The 13,631-nt window shown below is 36.2% G+C and overlaps 1 protein-coding gene across 3 annotated transcripts in view; it reads left to right on the plus strand.

The window, feature by feature from the left end:
- The window catches only part of HERC2 (HECT and RLD domain containing E3 ubiquitin protein ligase 2), a 290,972-nt gene that overhangs the window by 152,369 nt on the left and 124,972 nt on the right, over window positions 1-13,631 (plus strand). For all 3 annotated transcript variants that reach the window (XM_058294806.1, XM_058294807.2, XM_058294808.1), the window contains exons 20-23: window positions 4,072-4,250; window positions 9,428-9,612; window positions 10,737-10,892; window positions 11,534-11,719. In XM_058294806.1, the coding sequence (XP_058150789.1) occupies window positions 4,072-4,250; window positions 9,428-9,612; window positions 10,737-10,892; window positions 11,534-11,719 (706 nt within the window). The remainder of the gene's footprint in view (window positions 1-4,071; window positions 4,251-9,427; window positions 9,613-10,736; window positions 10,893-11,533; window positions 11,720-13,631) is intronic.

A 13,631-nucleotide genomic window follows, 5' to 3' on the forward strand; every position in this document is an offset into this window, starting at 1 on the left:
ATGTGATTTCTTTTTCTGGTGTTGGTTTCAGTGTAATATTAGCCTCATAGAAAGAGTTTGGGCAATTTTTTCTAATTGTTTGGTGACTTGTCCAGGAGAACTTTACACAGTTCTGATACCATTTCCAACCTTAGACTTCATGGGTCTTGAATGTCATTTTACCCTTTGGCCTTATTTATCTTTCCTTTAACATTTTTTCATTGACTTATACCTCCTAACCCTGCAGTTGCAATTAATACAGGTACGCAGAATCAGAAATGAAAAAGGAGACATTACCATTGACCTTACAGAAATAAAAAATAATTATAAGGAAATACTATGAACAATTATATGCCAACAAATTAGAGTACCTAGAGGAAACTCATAAATTCCTAGAAAGACACAAACTAACAAAACTGACTCAAGAAGAAATAGAAATAGAAAATCTGAGAAGACCTATAACAAGTAGAAAATGAATTGGTAATCAAAAATCTTCCTACAAAGAAAAGCCCCTTTGAGACTACTACTTCCCTGATAAAAAAAAAAAAACAGGAAAAGATGTCACACAGAAAAAAGAAAACTACAGTATTACTTATGAATATAGACAGAAGGACAAAGAACTGATTATAGGACAAAGAATAAGAACTAGAGCAGTTGACTAAAATAGTATGTGTCAAGACAGTCTCCAATACTTAGTTTAGTAGTAAGTGATAACAGGTACCATTTTGTCAGCCAGACCTATTGTATAACATAGGAGTCTCACTTGCCGACAACAGTTCAGTTTGGGTTCCTTGAGTAACTTGGCTCATCTCAGTAGCTTCTCAGTTACCTTCCTACACTACGGAATCCTAGCTCATCTGATTTAAAAAAATTTCCTTAAGTTGTTAACTTTTAATTTTGTTGTAATTTTAGACTTACAGAAATGTTCTAAAAGTACTACAGTGTTCCCCTGTATCCTTCACACAGCTTCCCTTAATATTAATGTTTTGCATAATCATGGTACATCTATTTAAACTAAGAAATTAACTTTGATACAATCCTTTTAGACTATAAATTATGTTCAATTTCACCAATTTTTCCACTAATGTCCTTTTAATTTTTCAGATTTCAGTCCAGGAGCCCATATTGTATTTAGTCATCTCATTTCCTTAGTCTCTTCCAATTCCTCAGTCTTTTTTTTGTCTTTCATGACCTTGACACTTTTGAAGAGTACTGGACATTTATTTTATAGAGTGCCCTTCAATTTGGGCTTGTCTGTTTTCTTATGATTATATTGAGGTTATGCATATTTGGTTAGAAAGTTGTAGGGTTATATGCCCTGTCAGTACATCATATCAGGGTGGTGCAGGATGGTGATATGTATAATTATCGGTAATGTTAATCTTGATCATTTGATTAGGTTGATGTTTGCCATAATTATCCACTATAAAGTTACTCATTTTTCCTTTTTACTTAGTTAAATGGCACAATGCTACTATGGACTAAAGTAGACTTATTATTATTCTAGTAATGGAAGAACTTACACAAAGCTCTTTCTAGATTATACAAACATCCTGTTTCTACTTATACTTTGCCCACTAATTTTAGCATCCATTGGTGGCTCCATCCTGACAGTCTGGCTCCTTGGTTTCCCTGTCTTTAAAATGGAGGATAATAGTGTCTGCCCCTCAGGTTTGTGTTGGGGTTCATTGAGGTAATAAATACATGTGGCATGGAGCAAGTGTTAAGTGAAAATGGTGTGTGTTTATAGCGTGGAAGGTGAAGGGACGCCCCCAGTGGGTCATACCACCTTGAGCATGCCTGTGGGGCATTGTTGATGTGGATGCCACCTTTAAGGTGCATCATGCTGGGAGCAAGAGTGAGAGTTATTTTTATAAATCAGGATTCTCAGAATGTATTCACTGGGGTTCATGGCCAAGAGATGATCTTAGCAGACAGGTCTCTCATTCAGGGATTATAGGTGAAAGATGTTCATTCTCTGGATGAGGTAGTTACTGAGTAAGCTTAGATTTGCTTATGTGGTAGTCTAAATCACATGAAGCATGATTTTAGAGTTCCCTGAGGATTTCAGTGAAAAAATCTGCCTATCACATGACATTATAAGGCTTTTGCTTGATATATGTACTTGTAAGAAACAATTTCTGGATCATAAGGGTCATCATTACCTTGAGATGTAATTTTTTTTTTTTTAGGTATTGGGGCATGAACCTAGGATTTCATATGGGGGAAGCTGTCATTCAACCACTGTGCCACATCGGTTTTCTGGAATTGTTTTTTTTGCTTGTTTTGCTTGTTGTTTGTTTTTATTTTTTCAGGAGGTACCAGAAACTGAACCTGGGACCTCCCATGTGGAAGGTGGATGCTCAACTGCTTGAGCCACATCCACTCCCTAATTGATTTTCTTTTGCTTTTAGTCTTCCTTTTTAATTAAAAATTGTCATTGTGTTTATATGAAAAAGTTATTTGCTGTAGCTTTACAAAAAATTATTCTCCCCCCCACTTGCCACCTGCTCTCTGTATCCATTCGCTGCACATTCTTCTGTGTCTGCTTGTCTTCTCTTCTCTTTAGGAGACACTGGGAACTGATCCTGGGACCTCTGATGTGGGAGAGAGGCACTCGATTGCTTGAGCCACTCAGTTCCCCAGTTTGTTGTGTCTTTCCTTGTCTTTCCTCAGTATCTCTTTTTTGTTGCATCATCTTTTTGTGTCTCCTTGTGGTGCAGGCCAGCTGGCTTTCACCAGGAGGCCCCAGGAACTGAACCTGCCACCCCCCATGTGGTAGAGGAGAGCCCAGTGGTTTGAGCCACATCTGCTTCCCTGTTGTAGTTCTTTTTTGATCACCTCAGCATTGTTTTGTTATGCTTGTTTTTACCAAGAGTATTTTTGTCATATAATTTTCTAATATCTACATTTTAAGGGCACATATGTATAGCTATCTGCAGAGGAACCTAATGCTAAAATATACCCTTATGCAGAATTTGCTGAAATAATGGCACTTCATTGGTCCATTGATTTTATTCACTCATTGGCACATGGGTTTTGCTATTTAAGTAACTTTGTTAATCCTATCACGTTATAAGTATAAAAATATTAGTGGGTTATTTTGGGAGTTTAGGGCATTGCTGTATAACAGGAGTTGATAAACATTTTCTCTAAAAGGCCATATTGTCTGTTGTAACTACTGAACTCTTGCTGTAGTATGAAAGCAGTCACAATATGAGATTAGCTGTGTTCCAATAAAACTTTGTTTATAGACACTAAATTAGAATTTTATAAAATTTTCATGTCATGAAATTTTAAATTCTTAACTTGATTCCCCCCTCCCCGAACCATTTAAAATTGAGAATACCATTCATTGTTTGTGGGCTGTACCAAAGCAGGTGGCAGGTTGGATTTGGCATGTGGGTCATAATTTGCAGAACCCTAATAGTAAAAATGTATATAAGCTGATATTTATTTCTTAAAGAATAAATGCTTCATGCATTTGCTAAGCAGCAGTTTTACTGCAGTTTATTTTGTTCTTCAATTCTTTATCCTCTCAGAGTTCTTTTACCATTGAAGGTTGGGAATGGGATTTAATGGGGTTAGTGAGCCTTGAAACCTTTGGCCACACTTAAATAGGGCCTCAATCATAATAATGTAAGAATTATTGTTAAATGTGATAAAAGTCAAGCAGGGCAGCCTGAGTTCAGAAGCAGCAGCAAGTGAGGGAGTTGTTGGAGGTTGCTGTGTTGAATAGAGGGCATCATGTTAACAAACCAGATAGACTCTGTGTACATGGGGCAGATTACATGATTTTGAGTGCCACTGGCAGGAATAAAGATTTTAGGGATGTAACAGAAGGATGCTGGAAACAATCAGCAATACCCTGCTTGGATATTTGATCTTTAGGAAGAAGAAACTATTTAGAAACTGAACAACTAAGCAGTAGGATTCTGACAGGTAGAGTATGGGCAAGTGTTACCTGGTACATCAGTTAGAACACAGATGCAGGGGATAACTAGATAGTGAGGATTGGGGCTGAATCTAAGAGTGCCTTCATATCCTGCTAAGAGAATTACTACTAATTATTCTCTGTTTTATGATTTATAGGACATTGAAGCCAAAAAGGAAGCACAGAAGGAAAAAGAAATTGATGAACAGGAAGCAAATGCCTCCACTTTTCATAGAAGTAGGACTCCATTGGATAAAGACCTCATTAATACAGGGATCTATGAATCTTCTGGAAAACAGTGTTTGCCTCTAGTTCAGTTAATACAACAGCTTCTAAGGTAAATAGTATTATATTTATTAGGAGAATTACTTATTTTCATGTTAAGATAGTGAAATATAGCACTAGAGTCTCAAAAATGTTTGGCAGCTGAAGAAATCTCTGAAAACTAGCCAGAAGAGATTTTAGGATAAAGAGCAGAGAGAAGAGATTGCATTGTATGAGGTAGAGCTGGAGAGTCTAAAGGCTTTCAAAGAAGAGAAAATTGGAGTGTGCAATAAACGTGAAAAGATGTTTATCCTTAGTTTAAGCAGGTAGATGCAAGTGTGGTAAGGTTCTTTTTTTTTTTTAAACTGGATTCTGTATACACAGTTTGTTGTATCATAAATTTATATAGATTTATATGCTTTGCAAGACAATTTTAATTTAAAAATTAAAGTAAAAAAATAATGGGGAGCATTATTTTGAAAGGCAAGATCAGGAAGAGGTAAGAATAAATCTGATTCAGAATATAAACAGAAGTTCACTTCAATAGGGATGATCCAGGATTGGGTGGAAGTGATCAGACAGTGTTTACTGATAAAGTCAGCCCAGTATGTCAGTGTTACCCAAAAAAGACCAGAAAAGCACTTTTGACTACTTTATAACAAGTTGATACCTACCTCACAGCATGGTAACTGAGGGAGTAAAAATAAAAGCTCCGTTTACTTCATTGAGTTAAGTATCAAAGGAGAAGAATATTTGAAAACAGTGTTTATGGGTTTTGAATGCTCTTCTCTTAACTCATGGGACTGGTGGCATGAAACCTGCAGGGGTAAGTGTTCCTGGCAAAAAGCAAGTGCTGGGTGACTTGTTTCCATGAGGTGAGGGCTAGTTTCTGATCTCTGGCTTGCTCAGACTGTGTGTTGGCTTGGAGAGCTCTATCTGTCATGTCTCTAGCTGTCTAGGTCTGTATTATCCAGTATGGCATTCACTAGTCACATTTGACTATTTAGTTTTCAAATGTGGCCAGTGCAACTGAGACTCTGAATATTTTATTTAGGTAATTAAAATTAAAATTTAAAAACTGATACCCAGTTTAGTTATTGTTAAAGTTTTAAGTATGTTTGGAATAACTTGAGCATGTAAATCTACTTTTTCAACTGTGTATTTTATGAATCTAAATGCATATCAAGTATTGTCAATGAAAATTTAGCTTTCAAAAATGAGATGTACTGTAAGTATAAAATCCACATTGGCTTTTAAAGACTTAATATGAAAAAACCGAAGTAAAATATCTCAATTGTTCTTATATTGTGGTTTCATATGAAATGATATTCTCAGTATATTGGGATAAATACATTGTTAAAATTAATTTTGCATCACTTTTTTAATGTGACTAATAGAATAATTTAAATTGTATATATGGCTTGCTCACATTACGTGTTTCGGTTGGATAGGACCTGCTCTATGCCATTTGCACAGAGCACTTTTTAAAAAAAAATTTTTATTTATTTCTCTCCCATCACCCCCCACCCCCTGCCCTGTTGTCTGCTCTCTGTGTCCATTTGCTGTGTGCTCTTTATCTGCTTGCATTCTCAGCGGCACTGGGAATCTGTGTCTCTTTTTGTTGTGTCATCTTGCTGCATCAGCTCTCCGTGTGTATGTGCCACTCCTGTGCAGGCTGCGCTTCTTTTGTGCAGGGCAGCTTTCCTTATGGGGCACGCTTCTTGTGCGTGGGGCTCCCTTACATGGGGGACACCCCTGCGTGGCACGGCACTCCTTGCACGCATCAGCATGTGGACCAGCTCACCACTTGGGTCAGGGGGCCCTGGGTTTGAACCCTGGACCTCCCATGTGGTAGGCGGATGCTCTTATTGGTTGAGCCAAATCCGCTTCCCAGGGCACTTTTTAATTTTTGGTCACTCTGGCATGCAGAGAGGAAGGATTTGGTTTCAAAACAGGTTTAAAATAAATAAATACCTATTTTAAAAATACGAAAGAAAAATATATTTCTTTTAGCAATGTTTTGTAGTTTTTTGTGTACAAGCCCTTTACATCCTTGCTTAGATTTATGCTTATTTCCTTCTTTTAGTTGGTCTTGTAAATGTAATTTTTCACTTGATTTTTTCTTCTGATTGTTAATTGCTAATGTATAGAAACTGATTTTTGGGTATTGATATTATACCCTGCCTCTTTGCTAAATTCTTTTACTAGCTGTAGGAGCTTTGTTGTGGATTTTCTGTTTCTAGGATCATGTCATCATTGCAAGTAGGATAGGTTTTACTTCTTCCTTTTAATTTGTTTTTTATTTCTTTTTCTTGCCTAATTGCTATGGCCAGAACTTCCAGTACAATGCTGAATAACAGTGGTGACAGTGGGCATCTTTGTCTTGTTTCTGATCTTAGTGGGAAAACTTCCAGTCTTTCACTATTATGTATACTGTTAGCTGTTGGTTTTTCATATATGCCCTTTTATCTTGTTAAGGATGTTTCCTTCTATTTGTAGTTTTCTAAGGCTTTATATCAAAAGGGTGTGCTAGATTTTGTGAAATCCTTTTCTGCATCAATTGATCAAGCGTATTCTTTCATTCTGTTAATGTGGTCTGTTACATTTATTGACTTTTTTACGTTGAACTACCTCTGCATATTTGGGATAAATCCCACTTGATCATGGTGTGTTATTTTTCATGTATTGCTAGTATTTTTTTGAGGATTTTTGCATCTAAACTCATAAGAGATATTGGTCTGTAGTTTTCTTGTCGTATTGTATCTTTGGCTTGTTGTAAAGGTGATGTTGGCCTTGTAGGATGAATTAAGCAGTCTTACCTCCTCTTCAAGTTTTTGGAAGAGTATGAATACAATTGGTGTTCATTCTTTTTGGAATGTTTGGTGAAATTGACCTGTGAAACAATATGTTCCCTCAGTTTTTCTTTGTTGGGAAGTTTTTGATGACTGATTATTGGTTTGTTGAGATCCACTATTTCTTCTTTAGTCAGTGTTGGTAGTTTGTGTTTTTCTAGTAATTTGTGCATTTCACCTTGGTTATCTAATTTTTTGGCATATGGTTGTTCATATTATCCACCCCCCCTCAGTGGGGTCAGTAGCAATGTTCCCCGTTTCATTTCTGATTTCCATTATTTGTTTCCTCTTTTTTCCTCATCAGTCTAGCTAGAACATGGTCAATTTCATTGATCTTTTCAAATAATCAACTTTTGATTTTGTTCACTCTTGTTTTTCTTACTGTTTCATTTGCTTCCACTCTAATCTTTGTTATTTCCTTCTTCTTGTTTTTGTTTTAGTTTGCTCTTCTTTTTCTAGTTCTTCTAGTTTTGAGGTTAGGTCTCTAATTTGAATTTTTAAAAAAAATGTAAGTATTTAGAACTATAAATTTCCCTCCCAGCCCTGCCTTTGCTTCATCCCATAAGTTTTGGTACGCTGTATTTTCATGTTCATTCACCTCAAGATAGTTCCTAATTTCCCTTGTGATTTCCTCTTTAACTCATTGCTTAAGAATATGTTGTTTAACTTCCACATACTTGTGTATTTTCCATTTATTCCTCTGTTAATTGACTTCAAGCTTCATTCCATTGTGGTCGGAGAAAATGCATTATATCATTTCAATATTTTTTGAGTTTATTGAGACTTATTTTATGACCTAAGATATGGTCTATCTTGGAAAATGATCCTTGTGCACTTGAGAAGAATGTGTTGATGGGTGAAGTGTTCTATATATGTGTTCTGGTTCTTGTTGGTTTAGATTATCATTCAAGTCCTGTATTTCCTTACTGATCTTCTGTCCAGATATTCTATCCGTTATTGAAAGTGGTGTATTAAAGTCTTCTGCTAGTAACGTAGAGTTATTTCTTCAACTCTGTGAGTATTTTCTTCATATATTTTGGTGTTCTGCTTTTAGGTGCATATATATTTTTAGTTGTTAGGTCTTCTTGTTGAATTGGCACCTTTATAGTGATACTTTTTGTCCCTCATAACAGTTTTTTTAGGGTCTATTGTATCTGATGTTAGTATAGCTATTTAAACTCTCTTTTGGTTGCTATTTGCCTGGTATATATTTTTGCATTTTTTCACTTTCAACAACTCAGTGTTTTGCAGAGATTGCCAGATTTCTCCCTCACTAGAAGTGGTTGCCATCCCTGATAAATACCTTTGGAGGGGACAGGACTGGTGTCATCAGTCTGGTGTAGTGGTCACTCCTGCACTAGGCTCTGTCATGGGCTCCTTTCCTCCTGCCCCTGACTGCCTACTTTCCCCTCTTGGAATCAGTTAGGAGTCCATGGCCACCTCAGGCTTGAGCTGTTGCTCTGTGGCAGAGTCTTGTTTGGTGTTTTTCCATCTACCTCCAGTCTACTTTCCTGCTGACATAAGAGTTATCTTCCTCAAACACAAGCCAGGTGACAACACTTTCTTTTTTCTTTTTAAAACCTCTGTGGCTCAGTATTTTAGGATCCTGTCCCAACAGCCTGGTACTCCTTCACTGCCGTGTTGTTTTCGCCCTTCCTTAGAAGCCTTTTCTTAATCTTCCTGACCTCGAATCCTTGCATTCTTCTCAGGAACCAGAAACAGTCACTCTTCTTGTAATTGTAGCTTCTGGTAGCTCACATTTCTTCTTTCTCCCTGTCTACTGATGGTTCATGGCTCAACTCGGATTCCACAGTTGAAATTGGAACCTCTACTCTTTTCCTTGCTGCGGTGTTTTTTGGGCCCGTGTTACCTTGTCCTGGGGTTGTTGGTACGTATTTTGGTCTTCCTTTTTCTGCTCACTGAGCCCTGAGTACCCAACAGGTTGCCCGCCCGGGGCTGTCTTTGCGTTGGTGCTGAAGGCAGAGGCAATGCACGGGAGCCTTGGCTTTAAGGATATGGTTGCATTTATATTTGAAGTGGAGATTTGGACAGAAGATTGGGACATGAATGTTTTTCTTTCCAGATGTTTTTACAGGAGTATTCCTTTTGTAAACAAAATCCTCTATTGTTTTGGACCATTTCATGCAGCTTGTTAGGGGCTTATTTTGTAAAGCAGGGGCACCATTATATCTCTTGATTCTGACTTTGCAGTTTTGGCTGAGGAAGTGCTTATTGCAGATATAGCACACTCTTTTGGGGAGTGAATAAGCTACAGGTTGTCTGTGTATTACCTGTTTTGTTTTTTTTTTTTTTAGTTTTAGTTGTGTTATGAGTTTTTAATACTTTTTTTAAAAAAAACCAGATAATTTAATTTTGCAATTCTCTTTTCTCTGTATAGAAACATTGCTTCTCAGACTGTGGCCAGACTGAAAGATGTTGCTCGTCGGATTTCATTGTGCCTGGACTTTGAGCAGCACAGCCATGAAAGATCTGCTTCCCTGGATTTGTTACTGCGTTTTCAGCGTTTGCTTATCAGTAAACTTTATCCAGGAGAAAGTATTGGTCAGACCTCAGATATTTCTAGTAAGTTGCTTAAAATGTGAAAGCGTCTTATATTTTTATGCTTTTTTAGTTAGGCTTTTTGACATACCATTCAATTTTGACTGAATATTTCTGCATTAGACTCGTTAATATTTTTTATTTCATTGTCTTAAAATTTGGATTCTTGTAGGTATCAGAATAGAAGAGCATCCTTTCGTAATACAGTTTAGTCTTTCATAAGATTTATCAGATTTATTCCACATATTAGTACTGGAATGTTGGAAATCGACACATACTAAATTATATAGGCACTAAATTGTGACAATATTTAGTATGTCACATTGGGGAGTCAGTGTAGTGGGAGGAATCATTAGAGGAACACTGGATTTCAGTTTTAGCTCTGTGTTTACTAGCTCTTTGACATTTGCTAAATTAGTTTCCTGTAGATGTTTCTTATACACGAAATTGGGATAATCCCTTATGGTGCCTAGGAGGATTGAAATAGGAAATATGTAAGTGTTCTGTGTTGTGTTTAACATCTAGTAAATGCTGCTTTTGCATAAGAATCCCTGGTATTGTCTTCCTCCTAAAAGTGTGGCTTTTTCTGCTAAAAATGGAAAGGTCTGCTGTTTTAAATATTTTATACCTACTTTATTTTAATGAATAATTGAGTTACTTCTTGAAACAAATTAGGTTACCTTTAGATGCTGAAAATATTGAAATTCAAATAGGTTAACTTGTCTGAAAAAGATGGCTGTCAGAAAGACAAAGTCAAAGGGGTAAAAACCTAAGAGCTGTTTGGAAAAAAAAAGCTGAAGATGTTATGAGACTGAGAAAGACCTAACTTAGTTCATTGGTAGTAATTTATAAGCTTTTAGACCTGCATTTTGAAAATGAAGTTCATGTATTGGATATAAACTTTTTAAAATCTGTAAATTAGCAACTATAGTATACTCCGAAAGTTTCTTGGTACTGTGTAATTCACTATATGAAATTCAGCATAGTCAAATTCACTGCCCCTCAAGTTATTTGAGTTAATAGGCTCCTGTTTGAGAAAATTATTTTAGGTAAAAGGTGAATAGATGAGAGTGATGCAATGGAGATGTTCAGTTCTTTACAAAGACATTTTTAATAGTGAAATGAAAATTTCCATATCTTTCCTCAAGGTCCTGAGCTAATGGGTGTTGGTTCCTTGCTGAAAAAGTACACAGCCCTTTTGTGCACACACATTGGAGATATATTGCCTGTGGCTGCTAGCATTGCTTCTACCAGCTGGAGGCACTTTGCAGAGGTGGCCTGCATTGTAGAAGGAGACTTCACTGGTACCTTCCTCATCTACCTGTTACAAGTCTTATTTTCTGTTTAAACTGCATGTATTTGCTCTTTAAATATTTTAGTTCTTTTGCCTTTTCTTTTTCAAGTACCTGCCATGTCTATAAAGCCTCCTGTATAGGAGTCATATTGCTGTGAGTGGCGTGATTTAGATTTATACCATTATTATTAAAACTTCAATAATGGGGTCAATGGTGATTGCCTCATTTTCTTTTAGCAATGTGAAATTTAGTTGATCTTTCAGAAACTTTAATTCTATCACTTAGTGTTTTTAAATTAATTTTGTAAGGATAGAGCATATCATTTGTTGAGTGCCTTTTTCTGATGATTAATGTGGTGATGGTATTTAGTTTTCTGAATAAAAGATTCAGTCTTGAATAAAAGAATAAATAGTTTTGTGTTTAAGCACAGTGTTTTTGAGAAGTATTATTGTACCTCAGAGAGTTCTATTTTATAGCTATAGATAGCCCTTCCAAAATAAAAGTAATCATATGGAAATAGGCTAAATGTCAAGCCTTCCTTATTTTGTGGTTTTAAACATTGAGCAATTTCCTAAATTCTTTTATAGGGTAAAGACTTGTATTTATCTTTCAGTGCCTTTTTTTTTTTTTTTTTTTCTTATTAAATTTAGGTGTTCTCCTTCCAGAACTAGTAGTTTCTACTGTGCTTTTGCTCAGTAAAAATGCTGGCCTTATGCAAGAGGCTGGAGCTATTCCCCTGTTGGGTGGCCTATTGGAACATCTAGATCGGTTCAACCACATTGCTCCAGGAAAAGAAAGGGATGATCATGAAGATTTAGCCTGGCCTGGCATAATGGGTATGACATTTTAACTTAAAGTACTTTCACTGAGGAAAGTTTTGACCTACTCTAACCTATTCTTGCCTTTCCATTTCAAGGAATTGTTTATAAAGGGACACCGGTTTTGTCATTCCACTGTTGGTAGTATAAGTGAAAAATGAAAATAATCCAAATCAGTAGAAATTTGGGTTATATTTAGTGAGGAAGTTTTTTCTGTTAACATTGTTGTCCAATCCTGAATTGGATTATTGTGAAACATTCTGTACAGCTCATTCTTTGGAGGTTTCTCCAGAAGGTATTGTTGAAATCCTTAGATGTAGTCCAAATTAGAAGGCAGAGTTGATACAGGATGAGCTCCCAAAGTCCTTGGCTTTGTTTTCTTGCTAATGAGTTATGGGATTTCTCTAGTAAACTGAGCATTTCCCAACAGCTCCTGTCTGTTTTGCATACCTCATTGAAATGAACTTTGTCTTTTCAAGGTCTGAGCTTCTGTGTTTTTGAATTGAAGCCTAAATAACCATACTTTATATGTTTCTAGTTTCCTGGACTTAGAATTAATAGAATTTATGGCTCAGATACATTACATACTTTTCATTTTATGTGAAAGTTCAAACTAGATGGGCTCTTCTCCTATTTCAGATTGTCATCTTTATAACAGAACCTTAAAACAAGAAGTAGCAATTGTTCTGAGGAAAATAGTCTTAGAATACTTTCTGCCTATGAAATTGGTTTAAACATTCTTAGGTCTGTTTCTTGGTGCAATTGCTGGTTTAAAAAGATATTGGTTTAGTAAATAATGCCAATTTCCCAAAGTGATTGTACCAATTTCCATCTCCACCACAAAGTGTCAGTTCTCAGTGCCCCACATCTGCACCAAGGCTTGACCTTGTCGATCTTTTCCATTATAGCCATTCTGGTGGGTAGATATTGGTATCTTACTGTGGTTTAACTGCGTATTCCTGTTCATTATTGAGACTTAATACCTTTTTGTGTGTGTACTAACCAGTTGGATGTCCTTTTTTGTGAAGTGCCAGTTTAAGTCCTGTATCCATTTTTGTGTGGATTGTCTTAATGTTTTTGTTTGTTTGTTTTTGATTCATAGAAGTGTTATAGTTTATTTGGGATATAAGCCTTAAAGAGCTTTTTCTCTCACGCTCGCTTTTATACTCTTTATAGTGTTTTCTCATGAACAGAAATTGTTAATATTAATTTTGTGCCTTGTGGAGGAATTCTTTTCTATATTCAGATTTTCTCCCATATTAGAGTTTAGCAGTTTTATTGTATTAACTTTTACATATACCACAATACACTTGGAGTTCATTTTTGCATTTGTTATGAGGTAGGGGTCATATTTCACTTTTTCCACATGGGTTTTGTCTATAGGGACATTGTACCAGCACAGTTGGTTGAAAAGACTGTCCTTGTTCACCCTCTGAAGTGGACTTTCTTTGTTAAAAATCAGGTGATTCTTACATGCCCGTGTCTGTGACTGATCTTTGTCTCTATGTGCTAGTAGCACTATGGCTTTTTTTTCCTCCCCTTTATTTTTAAAGGAGCTTTAGATTATATAAATGTTACATCAAAAATATAGGGGATTCCCATATACCCCACTTCTTCCCCTTCCCACACTTGCCCCCATGAATAACATCTTTCATTAGTGTGGTACATTTGTTACAGTTTATGAACACATATTGAAGCATTGCTACTAAGCATGGTCTATAGTTTACATTATGGTTTGCACTTTGCACCACACAATTTTATAGATTTTGGCAATATGTGTACCAGCTTTTATCCGTTACTGCAGTATCATCCAGAACAATTCCAATGTCCCCAAAATGCCCTATGTTACACTAATTCTTCCCTCTCCCTCCCCTCAGAACCTCTGGTGACCACTCTCTTTATGTTACAAGTTCTTTCATTACTAGAATAA

This window comes from Dasypus novemcinctus, chromosome 3 (genome assembly GCF_030445035.2).
Source record: "Dasypus novemcinctus isolate mDasNov1 chromosome 3, mDasNov1.1.hap2, whole genome shotgun sequence".
NCBI lineage: Eukaryota > Metazoa > Chordata > Mammalia > Cingulata > Dasypodidae > Dasypus > Dasypus novemcinctus.